General features: G+C 49.0%; 4 protein-coding genes across 4 annotated transcripts in view; 3 read left to right on the top strand and 1 right to left on the bottom strand.

Moving 5' to 3' along the window:
- LOC136532678 (GDSL esterase/lipase At5g03600-like) overlaps positions 1–2892 on the top strand; it is a 16507-nt gene extending 13615 nt beyond the window's left edge. The window contains exons 3-4 of the mRNA XM_066525277.1: positions 1830–2054; positions 2138–2892. Coding sequence (XP_066381374.1) covers positions 1830–2054; positions 2138–2892 — 980 coding nt within the window. The remainder of the gene's footprint in view (positions 1–1829; positions 2055–2137) is intronic.
- A 3145-nt stretch (positions 2893–6037) lies between these two features.
- LOC136532677 (protein YABBY 7-like) lies at positions 6038–7606 on the top strand. The gene is made up of 6 exons (XM_066525276.1): positions 6038–6252; positions 6350–6478; positions 6549–6651; positions 6754–6802; positions 7134–7209; positions 7350–7606. Exons 1-6 carry the CDS (start codon positions 6067–6069, stop codon positions 7386–7388), a joined length of 582 nt encoding a protein of 193 aa, XP_066381373.1. The 5' UTR covers positions 6038–6066; the 3' UTR covers positions 7389–7606.
- A 117-nt stretch (positions 7607–7723) lies between these two features.
- Positions 7724–12913, bottom strand: LOC136532675 (uncharacterized). Its single transcript, XM_066525273.1, has 2 exons — positions 11878–12913; positions 7724–8336 (listed from the first exon to the last, which is right to left on the bottom strand). Exons 1-2 carry the CDS (start codon positions 12784–12786, stop codon positions 7932–7934), a joined length of 1314 nt encoding a protein of 437 aa, XP_066381370.1. The 5' UTR covers positions 12787–12913; the 3' UTR covers positions 7724–7931.
- A 14-nt stretch (positions 12914–12927) lies between these two features.
- On the top strand, positions 12928–13717 carry LOC136532676 (COMPASS-like H3K4 histone methylase component WDR5B; the record flags this gene model as incomplete). Its single annotated transcript, XM_066525275.1, has 1 exon — positions 12928–13717. A coding segment is annotated over exon 1 (687 nt), but the record flags the coding sequence as incomplete, so codon positions are not given.
- Positions 13718–16001: the final 2284 nt, after the last annotated feature.

The raw sequence follows: 16001 nt of genomic DNA, 5'->3' as shown, positions 1-16001 counted from the left end.
CCGGTATTTTCGGACACGTCCGGTATGATCTCGGACACGTCCGGTATTTTCAGCAGCAAGCTGACCAAAAGAGAAAAATCCAAAACCCCCGTCAAATGGTGTCCAAAAATCATGAAATTTTAACCATAGCTCTTTAGACACCAAGGGAAGGTCTCCACCAAATTTCAGCTCAAAACTCTAAAGTGAGAAATATCGGACACGTCCTAGATCATATCGGACGCGTCCGGTATGAATGAGCAGTTTCTCGGGAAAAATCAAATCAAGCCATAACTTGATCAAATCAACTCCAAATGACTTGAAACTTTGCACAAGGGTTCACAAGCGAGTAGAAAGGCAACCTCTAAAGGATCATGGCCCGAAACAAACTCTAACTCCGTGAATCGAAGGAATTGAAGAATCCCCCCAAAAAAATAGGTCAAGAACTTAAATTGCTCGGATCTACGATCTCGTGAGGAATTAGTGGATTTCCTTCGGTGGAAAGCTTCTACTCATGTCATTGATCGATCCAAGGCAACAAGAACGAACCAAAACCATCCGAAAACGAAGAAACGAGAGGGGAAACAAGAAGGGACAAAAGGAGCTCGTGAAGAACACCAAAATCACATCAAGAACACAACTAAATCATGAATCCCGGAGGGCATACGGTGGTTACGGCCACCGATTCCTTGAAAACCAAGTCACAATTTGAGTTGTGGACCTCTCTCATACATGGAAGCAAACTAGAGGAAAAAACCCTAAAGGAGAAAATGAAAACTGGAGGAGGTAAGGGAGATGGGGGCTCCCTCATCCTATTTAACAGGGCTATTACACATTCCCAGTTTTGCCCCTGGATACAAATGAGTTGAACCGCTAAGCCCAAGGGCGTTGTTGTCCAACCCGGTGTAATCTTGATCCGACGGCCACCGCGCCTTCTCATCGGTAGCTTCGCCTCGACGCGAACTCCCCGATGCCGCCACGTGCCGTCCGTCCCTCCTCGGAACCTCCGCCCGAGTTTTGAGGCCCAAACCCGTAAACCGTCCATCCGATGGTTTTGAGGTCCAAACCATCAAACCGTCCGCGAGTAGCATACTCCATACGCGTCCCCCGTCATCCGACGCGTGTCACCGCCGTCCTCGACCGGCCGGCCCGCCAAGTCCTCCTGAGCCTCGCTCGACTCACGCGTCCGCCGTCTTGACCCGGTCAACACCGTCACTCCATGTCTTCTTGCACTTGTCGATGTCCCAAGTGTCAGCCACCGCGGCTAGTCACCCGGCCTCTGGGTCCCTCGGTCCAAGCCTCACGTCCGTCCTTCACCGCTCCGGTCTGTCGGCACGGCACGTCCTCCTTGACCTTCACCTCGCCGTCGACCACCGCATCCGAGCTCCACACCTGCACAACACAAGCCAAAAGACATGTCGCACACATAGCTTTCGCCATGGTAGGGTTAGTCACCACTCAACCTACTTCGTGGATCACATTGACAATCACTCATCACAAAACGAACACACAAGGATACTTGTCAACCTTGTGTTCGCATCCTACTTAGCGGTGCGTATATAATCAGGGTTTTAAATAACCGGCTGAGCCATTTAGCTTTCTATATCCGAAAACAGGCTATAGCCGGCTATAGCGGTAGCTAAGGACTAACTTGTATATGGAAAAACTTAGCTAAATTCTTCTCAAATAGCTATAGCCGGAGATAGCGGAGGCTATAGCCGAAGATTTAAAACTTTGGTATATATGTTGATCAACTTACGTTGCATTGTTGTCGACAATTTCTCAAACTACTTGATCTGCCCTGGCCTCTTGCATTATATATTGATCTGTTCTGATCGTCTTCTTGTTGCTAGCAGCTGGTAATGTGGAGTGCCGGCGCCATGGTGACAGCGACTCTGACCGGCAGTATAAGCTGTTCGTGTTCGGCGACGACTACGCCGACACCGGAAACTACCCGCTCGCAGACTTGTCCAAGACGACGCGTGCCTGGTATTACCCGTACGGCAGCAATGACAAGGACCACGGCATGAGTGCAAGCGGCCGCTTCTCCAACGGCTTGGTCCTACCTGATTTCATCGGTATACGTGCTCCGATCCCCTGCCCGTCAAGTTCGCTCGAGCAGTACAGTAGTTATAATGGCTTTATTTCTTGGTCTTTGCAGCGAGGATTCTGGGGCTGGACGAGTCCCCTCCGGCGGAAAGGAGGAGGGAGCAGGACGGCGTCGACCCGTCCGGCATGAACTTCGCGGTCGGCGGCGCCGGCGTCATGGAGGGGACGCACGAGGCGCCCAAGCTCGGCACTCAGGTGGACAAGTTCAGGAGGCTGGTCAGGCACGGCATCATCGACAAAGACCTCACGGATTCCGTCGCGCTCATCGCCTTCTCCGGCAAGCGCGACTACGCACGCGTCAACGACATGACCAGCTCCGAGATAAACGCCATGGCCCAGGACGTGACAGACAAGATCGCCGACGCCGTGGAGCAGCTGATGGACCTGGGTGTGGAGAAGGTGCTGGTGAGCACGCTGCCCCCGATCGGCTGCACGCCGTGGCTGTCGAGGTCCAGCGACTACAGCAGCTCTTGCGACAGCCAGAAGGTCGCGAGCATCCACAACGCGTACCTCGAAGAGAAGGTGTTTAAAGATGCAGCCGTCTTCAACCTCGACCTGACAATGATGTTCAAGCGCCTCACTTCCGGTTCCGGTTCCCTATCGAAGAAGTTCAAGCACAAGCTGGAGCCATGCTGCGAGATCTTCGACCAGAGTGAGTACTGCGGCCAGATGGAGGACGGCGTCGCGGCGTACAGCTTGTGCTCCACGCCGGACAAGTACTTCTACTGGGACGACATCAACCCGACGCATGCCGGCTGGAAGGCCGTCGTGAAGGAGCTCGAGGAGTCCATCAGGAACTTCCTATAGACATCTAGCTAGCTTAGTCGTTAACATATGGATGCTCGTGAGCAGTTGACTATGTTAATCAATTAATTAGTTCCACTCGATCGAGTCGTCTGTTCTAAGGTTTAGGTTTAGGTCATGGGAGTGTGAGACTTTGGTGTTCAACTGCTAGCTTTCTATATATGCATCTTTTTACATTTAAACTGGTTGTTATTGAAGTCTGTGGGTCTTTGGTGCAACATTTTTTGTTTACATCAGGGGTGCCATACTATTTTTTTTCTAATTAATGGCCATAAGTTTCTGGCCATGACTTTTGACACGCGAGATATGCCGACATGTATACAATCACGGATTGTTCCACGTCAGCCCAAGCAGAGCCATTAGCTTGGTGATACTATAGTATATACAGTGGCGGAGAGTGAGGTAAAAATCAAGGTGGGGACAAATCAGTGTTATACTAACACAAGTGTAAAATGATCACTGATTAAAGCTTCATACAAAGTATTAATACAAGCAACTAGAGGTAACAGTCTAACAGAGAGTAAGAATAGAACTCAAGGTTAATTTACACTAGAAGACATATGGACTTTAATCCCGGTTAAGAACAGGCTTTAGTCCTGGTTTCCCAACTGGGACTACGAATTCGGAACTAAAGGGCATGACTTTTTAGTCTTTGTTGGTGTTACCAACCGAGACTAAAGGTCCTCTGACGCTCAAGAAACTTGGACTCGGGAGTAATGCTCACATTAATCCTGGGTCCAATTCTACTCGAGACTAATGTGCTGAATCGAAAGTCTTTTCTCTACTAGTGTTAAAGAAACAAAAGATATGTCACTTGTGGTAAAAAAAATAGTTTTTGTATAGTATCTTGCAGACCCTGCAAGCATGTATGCAGACATAGACTGGACAGTAGAACTTCATAGAGAAAGAGGTGGCAGGAGGCCAGTTTGGCCTCCATGAGTTTCCACCCCTGACAGTATAATATACTAGTCTTATTTAGCTACTCATCGATTTGCATAGTTTTTATTGCATCTGAGGTCAGATCGAGGACTTCATGATTATTCAAGAGAGCGTTGTAGACAAGAATAGTTTACTAGCGTCAATCTTTTCATATCATAACTAACAAATAGCAACACATTCCACGCATAAAAAAAGGACATATTTCGTGTTAATGCTTGAGTGAAGACGTACGTCCGCGTCGGGCGCTCCTTGACGGGCTGCACACTATCACTATCGGCCCAACAGGCCTGTGTACTCTATATGCTTTTCATCTCTCGAGAAAATATCTTCCCACTCCGCTCTCCTATCACGTGCTTCACCACGTGAGGCCGCGACTATGCTCTGCGACCATGTTTCGCCGCGCCTCCCGCATGCCTTCCTCTCCACCGCACCTCCCGTCGGCCTTCTTCTCCACCGCCCCGCGCCTGTACCGTAGCGGCGTGCTCCCCTACGACCGCACAGCCGATGTCGCCTCGTCGCGTGAGGCCACACCCACCCGATTGCTGCTATCGCTGCGGGCACCGCTCATCTGGGGCACCGCACGCGCCCTATCGTCGGACGTCGGGGGTAGCGCAGCCGCTCACTGCGGCCGCCCACCCGCTGCCATCCTCCTTCTCCACCGCGACTGCACAGCCAGATCCCGCTGTACAGTGCTCCTCCCGCCTACCTGCCAGGTTTTGCTGAAAGCGCATGTTGCAAGCGTATGTTTCAAGTGTTTCAAATGTTTCAGAGGTATGTTGCAAGTGTTTCAGATGGATGTTGCAAAAGTAGATTGGGATGTTGCATATGATGCAATGGTTGTATATATGTTGCAAATATCTGTTACTAATGTTTCATCTGTATTTTTTTGGGACGAATGTTGTAAGTGTGTTTATGTGGATGTTGCATATGTTTCACGCATATGTTGCAAGTGTTTAGCTGGATGTTGCGTATGTTTGCAATGATTTTCAAGTGTTTTCAAGAGCTTTTTTCAAGTGTTTCAGAATGATGTTTCAAGTGTTTCATCTGTCTTCTTTTGTATGCTGCAAGTGTTGTATCTGGAAGTTTCAAAAGTAGATCGAGCGAGTGTAGTGGATCTCCATCTGGTTGGTGTGGATCATATTTCCGGCGGTGATTCTCGACTTCACGATGGATAGTGGCGACTGTTAGACCACGCCCCTGCAGCAGTTGTCAGCGGCAGCTTGAGGTAGCTCTCGGGCAAGTGCCTCCGGTGCGCTGCCCCGTGTGGGGCGTGTGAAATGGCGTGCAAGTGGACTGCAGGTGCGAGCGTCCGAATGCCCCCTTCGTCCAGACATCCGGGCGCTAGCTAGCAGTTGAACAGTGTTGTTATGCTAGACCGTATAGGGCCATGCCAGGCCAAGTGCAGCTAACGTGTCATGTCATGGAATACATCGTGCCAATTCTCGACACGACACGGCCTTTGTGCCGAAAATTTATCTTGCTGTGCCACACTTTAGACAGTGCGTCTGAGCTCTACTCAGACCCAATTAATTGGAGAGTGCTATCTCCAGCACTCCAACTCGATCGGCAACTCCTACGTTTAGAGCGAGTGCAGAAATACATAGGGATTACAACGGGTCGTTTTGTCGCGGAATCTCGAATTCAATAGGCTTGCCCGGATCGGACGAATCTTGAGAGTGGCAAGGCGCTGAAACCACGTCATCGAGGAGCCTCTGCAAGGCACTTGAAATCTCAAGGAGCACTCAACTGTTTTTACCAAACCTGAAACATGAAGCAAACCGTGTCGTTTTCACCGATGACCTTTATGGCAGGCAGGCAGTGCCTCTTGCTGCAGCATGAGTTTCTGATCAGAAGCTTGCCTGCAGCCTGCAGATCGATTGCGACTGAGACCGACGATTGCGACTGCGATAAGGCACCGATTTTCACATGCCTAGCTTCTGGTTCGCCAGATAAAGCTTTCCCTGAAAGGCTGAGGCCCTCTTGTGGCCTCTAGAAACAGGTGGCCCTGTACCAAAATACGCAGAGATGGGCATGGCTGCCCCTGCCTGTCCGGGGCTCTTGCATGCATGAGAACTGATGACAACCAGTTTCGATCACTTCATTGATTGAAAGCTAGCACTGCCACTCACATGCTGCAAGCACATGTCCACGTAACTTGCCCGATTTTGCAGACATAATGTTGAATTACACATTACAGGCTGAGTTTATCGTCGTTGGCGCCTACAAATTGAGACCCCCATGGTGAGTGGTGACACCAGGTCACCAGGACAGTCCTACACTGCCACCCCCACCCACACTTGCTGCTGCTGCTTCACACTGTGGAGCTCAACAGCCATGTCGTCGTCGCCACGCCACCCTTGCTTCGACGCCCTCCCGGAGCGCCTCGGCTACGTGCAGTGCAACTTCTGCGCCACCATCCTGCTGGTAACGACGACCTGTCCGTCCCCTCGCCCTGCATGCTTGCTCTGGAAACTGCCAATGCCCGGCGAGTCGGCGACTGACTGACTGCCTACACATGCAGGTGGGGGTGCCGTGCGGCGGCACCCTGCAACTGCTGAAGACGGTGGCCGTGCAGTGCGGCAACTGCTTCGGCATCCTCTCCGTCGCGCTGCCTCCCCCGGCGGTGGCGTCCGTCGAACTGCCCCTTCAGGTTCCCACCGTGCGTTCCTTCCCTTTGCATTATGCCGCGAATTGGCCAAACGACGTGTCCAATGGAACAGGAGACCGGCGTTGATCCGCCGCCGAGGGACTCCGACGAGAGCAGCGGAGAGGACAGGGAGACGGAGGCTACCGAGCACCATGCCTTCCCTGCGGTTAACAAACGTAGGTGATCATGCGCAGTTTCAACAGTGGCTTCCTATAAATATACCTATATACGGTGGTCCTTCTCACTGATACTGATCAAGCTTTTGAAACTTTTTGCAGCTCCAGTTAGGAAGCAACGGACGCCGTCAGCCTACAATTGCTTCATCAAGTAAGTCACTCGTGTTGCTACTCCACTCTGATATGGCGATAGCAGCATTTGCCACCAATTGCAGAGCCGCAAGAGCAACCAATCTACTGTCGTGTAAAAAGTAAAATAGTTTACGAGGCATACAGATCGTGTACACTGGACTAGTCACCATATGCTTCCGATATACCCAGACAGGTCAAATGCATAAGAATATTATTTCACTGGACTAGTCAGCGTTGTTGGCTAGTATAAACCAACGACTGGTTAATTGTGATTGAAATTTCAGCAAGTTTTCAGCTGCTACTCTGGTAGAGGCGATGAGATCTTTAAAATGCGCTCAAACTTTTCTCAGGGAGGAGATACAGAGGATTAAGGCGAGACATCCCAGCATCACCCACAAGGAGGCCTTCAGCGCTGCTTCTAAAAATGTAAGCATTCTTCAGCGAACTGCAAGCTCCAAACTGTTCCAGTCTGCCTCAACTAGTTTCTGGATTATTTGTTCATCAAACCATTACCCACCAAAACTTCATATTGTTAGCAAGCTATGATATGTGTTGCTTCAATGCAGTGGGCTCACTTACCTAGGATCCAGAAGAAGGGAGAGTGATGGATCTGCTGATGCACGCAATTTCCAGATTGGCAAGCTGCAAAGAGGGGAAACAGATTAATTGCAACCTGAATAAGGCAGTGGTGTAGGCAGGTTCAGGTAAAGCAAAGATGATCCACGTTGTAGCTTCAGATGAGTTAAATCCATGGATTTCAATGTTGTACATAAACCTAAAACCTTAGGCACGTGGTGCCTGAACTTAGAATCATGCGATAAATACAGCATGGTTTGCAGATCTTATCAGTTGCAGTACTGAGTACTGACAGAACTAGGATAATACCAACCTGATTAATGCAGTAAAATCACTGCTGCTTGAGAACAAAAAGTCAAAAATGGATCTCTGGATGTAGCTGATATATTAATAAAACTTGCCCAACCAGATCTAGTGGTAAAGCGATTTGATTAGCATACACAATTCTGTTTGCTTTTCTCTTTAGCACAAAACAGAAGAAAAGAAAAAAATAGGCAGGACTTATTGTTGATATTACACAAACATCTCAAGCTCTATTTGTAGAGTGTAATCCAATCTAGTCTATGAAGGCATCACTCTTTCGATGCTGTCATCAATCGGAGCCTTTCCTCAGAAGCTTTACCCGAACCATTCTCTTCCGATAAAAGCGCCTGCAGGTCACTCCCATTTGCCAGGCTGTTGAACTCTACTGATTTTGAGGGCAGTGCAGGGTAACGCCGCTGGCAAAGTGTCATGAGCCTCTTGATTGATTGAAGGTACTTGCGAGTGGTCTCATCATTCATGATGTGGGCAACACTGTTTGTGTAGATCTTTTCTCGGGCAGAACGCTCGTGGATACCAACCATAGTGACTCCAATGGGCCATGGTGCATTCCCAATTGCCAGCTTGATGTATTGGTCCATTGCTGCTAAATAATCACGCTTCATGCAACACTCAACAATAACAAGCAATGCTTGACGGATGTCATCAGGAAGAACCTAAATGGATCCAACGATAAATGGCATCAGAATCAGTTAAGCACCAAGAAAATTGATGAAAGGCGGTAATGACATTAGTATAGTAAATAAATGGTATAAACATAATCAATATTCAGACGGGCATCAGCATTTCGCTCAAGCAGAGAGTGGGATGATATTTATTATTTCCAAGAAGCTCAAATTATGCCCCATCATGAGGCAATACTAGTTATATCAAATCTGAATCTCAGCCCAGAACCAGAATGTAGTTGATTGTTCAACTGAATTTGCATCCTACACACTAGGTAATTCCATTTAAAAACAAACTTGGGGCCATAGTATAGCAGAATTAGGATCTGCACTAGTACAGAACAAATGCAAAACAACAAACACCAAAACTCAGAATGCTCAAGAAAATATTGTTTGTGTGAAGGTAGGACTGGAAATTAGCACAATACAATCAATTCTCCCGCATCCCAAAGTATTCAAAGAATTTCTTTTCATAAAGTATATTTGACAACCAGAATATGGTAACCCAAATATTTGGGGCTCGTTCATTGTCTGCCTCTAGGTACTCCTTGCATGCATGAGAGGTATACAGAACATGAATATAACACATGCTGCAAAATGAACTGAAAGTAGACACTCTAAGTAGTGTTTATTTTACTTGATCAATATACAATGGGTAGCAGACAACTTAACATCAAATGTAGAATGAAATGTTTTTCAAGAACCATGATATTCAGTCTAACACACAGAAGTGAGGAATGGCCAAACAGAAACTGCTCAAACGGATTGAAACACGTTACATGTCTATCATAAATGTTTTCCATGGTGCAGGTAATCCATTACTAATTAGCTCATGCAAAAAAGTTAGATTGTTTGATGCCACGCTGCTAGCCTAAGAATTACAGAAACATGGTGTTTTAGTCTATACAACCTATCAGAATATACCATAACTAGTTCCATGAGATAATCTTCAAATACAACAACAACAACAACAACAACAACAAAGCATTTAAGTCCCAAACAAGTTGGGGTAGGCTAGAGTTGAAACCCAGCAGAAGCAATCAAGGTTCAGGCACGTGAATAGTTGTTTTCCAAGCACTCCTATCTAAGGCTAAGTCTTTAGATATATTCCATCCTTTCAAGTCTCCTTTTATTGCCTCTATCCAAGTCAACTTCGGTCTTCCTCTGCCTCTCTTCACATTACTATTCTGGCTTAGGATTCCACTACGCACCGGTGCCTCTGGAGGTCTCCGTTGGACATGACCAAACCATCTCAACCGGTGTTGGACAAGTTTTTCTTCAATTGGTGCTACCCCTAATCTATCACGTATATCATCGTTCCGAACTCGACGCCTTCTTGTATGACCGCAAATCCAACACAACATACGCATTTCCGCGACACTTATCTATTGAACATGTCGTCTTTTAGTAGGCCAACATTCTGCACCATACAACATGGCAGGTCTAATCGCCGTCCTATAAAACTTGCCTTTTAGCTTCTGTAGTACCCTTTTGTCACATAGGACACCAGATGCTTGGTGTCACTTCATCCACCCTGCTTTGATTCTATGGCTAACATCTTCATCAATATCCCGTCTCTCTGTAGCATTGATCCTAAATATCGAAAGGTATCATTCCTAGGCACTACTTGACCTTCCAAACTAATATCTTCCTCCTCCCGAGTAGTAGTGCCGAAGTCACATCTCATATACTCAGTTTAGTTCTACTGAGTCTGGTTTTAGACTCCAAAGTCTCCCGCCATAACTCCAGTTTCTGATTCACTCCTGTCCGGCTTTCATCAACTAGCACTACATCGTCCGCGAAAAGCATACACCAAGGGATGTCCCCTTGTATGTCCCTTGTGACCTCATCCCTCACGAAATACTAGTGTAATCATAGTTGTTAAGGCGTCGCTATACCGACGCCATATCGTCGCCATATCGCCGTGGCGTTTTTCTGGCTCTCGCCACGGCGACGCCACGGCTCCGGCGTTTATGGCGTCCGCCATAGCGCCGTAGCGTCCCCGTGGCGCCGATTTGGCGTCCTGTGGCGCCTTTGTGCGCTGTGGCGGGCGCAATAGATGGTGAGGGTGAGGGTGAGGCCGTGAGGGTACCTGTATAGGCCAGAGTGGCCGATTGGAGCCCTCCGAGACCGAGCCTGAGACGCAACCGCAAGCAGCCCTCCGAGCCGCCGCCGCCGTCGGCCGCCGGGACGGTCGCCCTCCGCCCGCCCCCGCCTAGAAATCCGTCCGCTTCGCCCTCCGTTGGCCTCCCCCGCCCTCCGTCGGCCTCGCCCGAGCCCGAGCCGGCCGCCCCCGCCTGGATCTCCCGAGCCGCCGGCTCGCCGCCTGGATCCGCCCGTGAAGTAGTGAAGCTCTCTAGTCTCTACTCCAAGGTTCAAAAAGGCGGAGTCGGACGGCGGGCGCGGGCGCGGGTGCGGGCGGCGGCGGGCATGGACCGAGAGAGAGCTGTGGGAGAGGGAGAGGAACCGGCGGCGGCGGGCGTAGAGGCAGAGATGCGGGCGCGAGAGAGATGCGAGAGGAAGAGGAACCGGCGGCGTGCGGGCGTAGAAGAGATGCGTGCGGGAGAGGGAGAGATGCAGGAGAGGGAGAGGATGTGGGAGAGGCTGTAATGTGGACAGGTGGGCCGTTAAATGGGCCTTCTTCACTTTCTCCCTATTTCATGACCCCTAATCTCCTATTTTTTTTCTTTTCTTTTAGGTATTTATGCATGTATTAGCCATCGCCTAGAGAAACGCCTTGAAACGCCTAGGCTCTAGGCCGTGGGTCGCCGCCTAGAAACCGCCGCGCCGATGTGTGTATGGCGTCGCCACGCCGCGCGCCATAGACGCTGTAAAGGTGTGAAGGTGGTGGGTCGCCGCGCCTCGCCACGCCGCCGTAAAAACTATGAGTGTAATAGATTGAGTACGAATGGTTGTTGAAATCATGCAAATACAAACAGGTCCTATATGACACCATCTTGTCAAAAACTGCAGTTACAAAACATGAATTGCATGTTACTGCAGAAATACAACTTGAATATTCATTTCTGTCAAAAAAAAGTAATCATTACATACATTCAACAAGTGACAGCAGGTAATTTTTCTCAACAAATTATGGCAATGTTTCAGGGTCATTCATCTTAGTTCCCTTCAACATCTCGAAGCTAGGTTGCTAATCAAATCTGAACTCTGAAGTGTGTTAGTGTGTTACCAAAACAAGCATGAAATTTTGATTTTTGAAAAGCACAACAAACAAAATAATTTAAGCAACAGTTTTCAAACCAACTGAAAACTATGCCAACGGTTAAGCTTTACCGTGCATTCTTTGTAATCCACCTACGAGCCCTAAAATTGCATAACTTAGTCATCACATCAGCTAGTTATTCATAAACCTGAATTTTCCAGGTACACGTTACTGCAATTAGCTAAATTTGCATACTACCTTCTCAGTTTACCAATTAGAGTTTTGTGTAATTGTGTCAGTTCGAAGTGCGATCAAATTAATAGCACAATTTAAACAACCACATTCTTGAAATGTCATAAGAACTCATACCTTCTTCCTGCAGAACTCAAACAGGGGGCTCAGATACCGCGCACACTGCTTGAATGTTGCAACCATAGACTTCCCCTTTGCTGTCCGCTTCTCCAGCTCAGTCATCTCATCCAGCTCCTGATTCCACTCAATAAGCAGCTTCTTAAAGAACACTAAAATTTTGTCTTCGTTGCAAAGCTCCTCAAACTTGGTCCTCATCCTCTTAGAGTCCTTGTCTGCATCAGCATCATCGCCACTCCCCTTGGCATCCCCATCATCTGCACTGTCTCCAGCAGCACCCCCGTCGCCACCATCACCCCCACCTACACGCTTGCCCTTGCCCTTGGCGTAGGTGTCCCTCCCGGCCTTCTGCCGCTTGCGCATCTCGATCATGTCGCGGAGGAAGTCGTTGGTCTGTCCCTCGGTCATGTCGATGTCATCAATGTCGTCGATGACGCCGGACTTGAGCACGAGCTTGAAGCGCGCGAGGCGGGCGTCGTCGTCTTCACCGAACAGCGTGACGGGCTCGCGCAGCACGCGGAGGCGCCGCACCACCTCGTGCCGCGGGAGGTCGAGCTCGTCGATGCGACGCTCCTCGGAGAGCAGCGCCTCCTCCTGCGTGGTCTTCTTCGGCGCCAGGGCGGGCGGGACAGAGGGCGCCGACGAGGCGGAGGAGGAGATAGGGTTAGGGTTCGCCGCCGCCGCCTGAGCTGCGGCGTCAGGGTTGCTGGTGTCGGAACCGGTGGCGTCTGCGGCGAAATCCGCGGAGGGCGCCGACGCGCTGGCCTTGGCGAGGAGCTGGCGGTGCTCGTCGCGGCGCTTCTGGAGCTGCTTCTGCTCCAGCTCCGACCGCCGCACGAAGCTTTTGCCCCCGAAGTCAGCCGTCGCCGCCTTCCGCTTCTTCTCCAGTTCCCGCTTCAGCAGATCCATTACGCCCGCCGCCCGGCCCGGCCCGGCTCGGCTTCGATTCTCCGAGAGGCGGTGCGCCGTGCCGGTGCTGCGGATACCGGCCGTGCCCGTGTATTTGACCGTTCCCCCAAATAGAAGAGGACTCCGACTTGGCTCCTGTAGTCCTGTTGTGTGCTAGTAGTACTACTAGCAAATAAGGCGCCGCAGAGAATCCCGCCCGATTCACTTTCCCATCGCGTGAAGAGGGGCGTTGCCGTTACCGACCATGTCGCAGCAGACGGCACCGCCGCCGCCGCCGTATCGGCCGTATAGGCAAGTGCGGGAGGCGACGCCCCACAGCCGGGCGGTCTCCTGCGTGCGGTTCTCCCCCTGCGGGCGCCTCCTCGCGACAGCGTCCCTCGACGGAACGGTCGCGCTGCTCTCCCCGTCCTCGCTCGCCGTAATCGCCGTCCTGCGCGGCCACTCCGACGGCGTCTCCGACCTGTCCTGGTCCACGGAGTCGTACTACCTCTGCTCCGCCTCCGACGACCGCACCATACGCATCTGGGACATCTGGCCCGTCCTCGCCGGAGGCGCCCAGGCCGCCGCCGACCGCTGCATCCGCGTGCTCAAGGGGCACACCAACTTCGTCTTCAGCGCCAACTTCAACCCGCAGACCAGCTCGCAGATCGCCTCCGGGGGATTTGACTGTACCGTGCGCATTTGGGATGTCAAGAACGGCCGATGCACCCGCGCCATCGAGGCGCACTCTGAGCCCGTCGCTTCCGTGCATTTCATTAGGGACGGATCCATCGTTGTATCCGGAAGCCATGATGGGAGCTGCAAGATTTGGGACGCCAAGACCGGGGCTTGCCTCAAGACGGTCATCGATGAAAAGAAGCCCGCGGTCTCCTTCTCCATGTTCTCGCCCAATGGCAAGTTTATCCTCGTCGCCATGCTCGATAACTCACTGGTATGGCCAATTAGCTCGTTGTTGATTCATAATAATACTCATTTAATGATCAGCTTCTCATACAGTATAAAGTCTTTGTGATGAGAATGTCTAGGTTTAGCCATAATCATAGTTCACAAGAAGCTCATAGATATTTCTTTCCTCACGCACTATCAACTGCAAATTACTCATAATCATTTAGGATGGGAAGCTCCTGATATTTTTCTTGTCATATGCAAACCAGAATCCCTGGTGTCTAGCTCTAGCATAGTCTTTTTCAGGTACTTCTGCTTATCTAGGTAATATTAGTGCATTTTGGATAGGTAACGTCTGACTCTAGACGTTTTGTCCTGATTTTCAGTTTCAAATGAATATCTTTTGACTATGAATTAGAAGTTGAAAGCCCACCTCAACTATGCTGTCTGAAGCTACAGTATTGATCTTTGCAAGCTGATTGCAGATCTGCTCTGCTTCAAGCAGCAACAATGCTATTTTATTCTATACTACAGGTTATCTTAGTGTATCCTTTCTCTTGCACAGATGCACTATTTTTTTAAAACCACAAAATACAGGTATGGAATAACTAAAATGCAAATCTTTAGGTTCATGACTAAATTAGTTTGTTTATACTTTCTTACCAGTTTCCTGTCATTTCTCTCTCTTAGTGCTTCCTGCCACTTTGGTTTCATGCCCGGAAGGTCAACCATGGAAGCCATTTTCTTAATAAGACAAGTTATGGAGCGGTATAGGGAGAAGAAGAAGGACCTACACATGGTTTTTATTGACTTGGAGAAGGCTTATGATAAAATACCAAGGAATGTTATGTGGTGGGCTTTGGACAAACATAAAGTCCCAACGAAGTATGTCGGGCTCATTAAGGACATGTACAACAATGTTGTGACTAGAGTTCGAACAAGTGATGGAGACACGGATGACTTCCCGATTAGGATAGGACTACATCAAGGGTCAGCTTTGAGCCCTTATTTGTTTGCTTTAGTGATGGATGAGGTCACAAGGGATATACAAGGGGACATCCCTTGGTGTATGCTTTTCGCGGACGATGTAGTGCTAGTTGATGAAAGCCGGACAGGAGTGAATCAGAAACTGGAGTTATGGCGGGAGACTTTGGAGTCCAAAGGTTTTAGACTTAGTAGAACTAAAACTGAGTATATGAGATGTGACTTCGGCACTACTACTCGGGAGGAGGAAGATGTTAGTTTGGAAGGTCAAGTAGTGCCTATGAAGGATACTTTTCGATATTTAGGATCAATGCTACAGAGGGACGGAGATATTGATGAAGATGTTAGCCATAGAATCAAAGCAGGGTGGATGAAGTGGCGGAAAGCGTCTGGTGTCCTATGTGACAAAAGGGTACCACAGAAGCTAAAAGGCAAGTTTTATAGGACGGCGATTAGACCTGCTATGTTGTATGGTGCAGAATGTTGGCCTACGAAAAGACGACATATTCAACAGCTAAGTGTCGCGGAAATGCGTATGTTGCGTTGGATTTGCGGTCATACAAGAAGGGATCGAGTTCGGAACGATGATATACGTGAGAGATTAGGGGTAGCGTCAATTGAAGAAAAGCTTGTCCAACACCGGTTGAGATGGTTTGGACATGTGCAACGGAGACCTCCAGATGCACCGGTGCGTAGTGGAATCCTAAGTCAGGATAGTAACGTGAAGAGAGGCAGAGGAAGACCGAAGTTGACTTGGGTAGAGGCAATAAAAGGAGACTTGAAATGATGGAATATACCTAAAGACTTAGCCTTAGATAGGAGTGCTTGGAAGACAGCTATTCACGTGCCTAAACCTTGATTGTTTCTGTTGGGTTTCAACTCTAGCCTACCCCAACTTGTTTGGGACTTAAAAGCTTTGTTGTTGTTGTTGTTGTAGTGCTTCCTGCCACTTATAAGGAATAACCGCCCAAGTTTGAACCATTTGTTCTCCTGGTTGTGAAGGAATTGTTCAGATGGGCGGTATTTATAGCAGTGCTCATCTTAAAATTCGTTGTACAACTATTATGACTGCAATTGTCATTGATTAAGTCTTATTGGCATGGAAGGTCCGTGTGCCACCAGCCCACCAACAGGGATGGAAAATTTAGATATTATAAACTGCCATGGTCTGAATCATTGTAGTGGAAGGAAATCATTCTAGGGTCATTGAGTTTTAGGGTGGTTTGTCTGTTAGTTAATTTTTTTCCCCCAAAAAAATGTAGCTGTAACATATGTTCACATTTAACATATTGCCATGCATATGTCAAGTGCACCTGTCCTTGGAATACATTTAACATACGCTGGTT

This window comes from Miscanthus floridulus, unplaced genomic scaffold (assembly GCF_019320115.1).
Source record: "Miscanthus floridulus cultivar M001 unplaced genomic scaffold, ASM1932011v1 fs_686_2_3, whole genome shotgun sequence".
Lineage (NCBI taxonomy): Eukaryota > Viridiplantae > Streptophyta > Magnoliopsida > Poales > Poaceae > Miscanthus > Miscanthus floridulus.
The sequence above is the reverse complement of the archived record's forward strand: the minus strand, read 5'-3'. Positions and strand labels throughout refer to the sequence as shown.

Coding starts and splice junctions, on each gene's coding strand:
- LOC136532677 (XM_066525276.1), top strand. CDS start 6,067: ATGGTGAGTGGTGACACCAGGTCACCAGGACAGTCCTACACTGCCACC. Junction 6,253..6,349: donor TCTGCGCCACCATCCTGCTG/GTAACGACGACC, acceptor CTACACATGCAG/GTGGGGGTGCCGTGCGGCGG. Junction 7,210..7,349: donor TCAGCGCTGCTTCTAAAAAT/GTAAGCATTCTT, acceptor GCTTCAATGCAG/TGGGCTCACTTACCTAGGAT.
- LOC136532675 (XM_066525273.1), bottom strand. CDS start 12,786: ATGGATCTGCTGAAGCGGGAACTGGAGAAGAAGCGGAAGGCGGCGACG. Junction 8,337..11,877: donor TTGAGTTCTGCAGGAAGAAG/GTATGAGTTCTT, acceptor GGATCCATTTAG/GTTCTTCCTGATGACATCCG.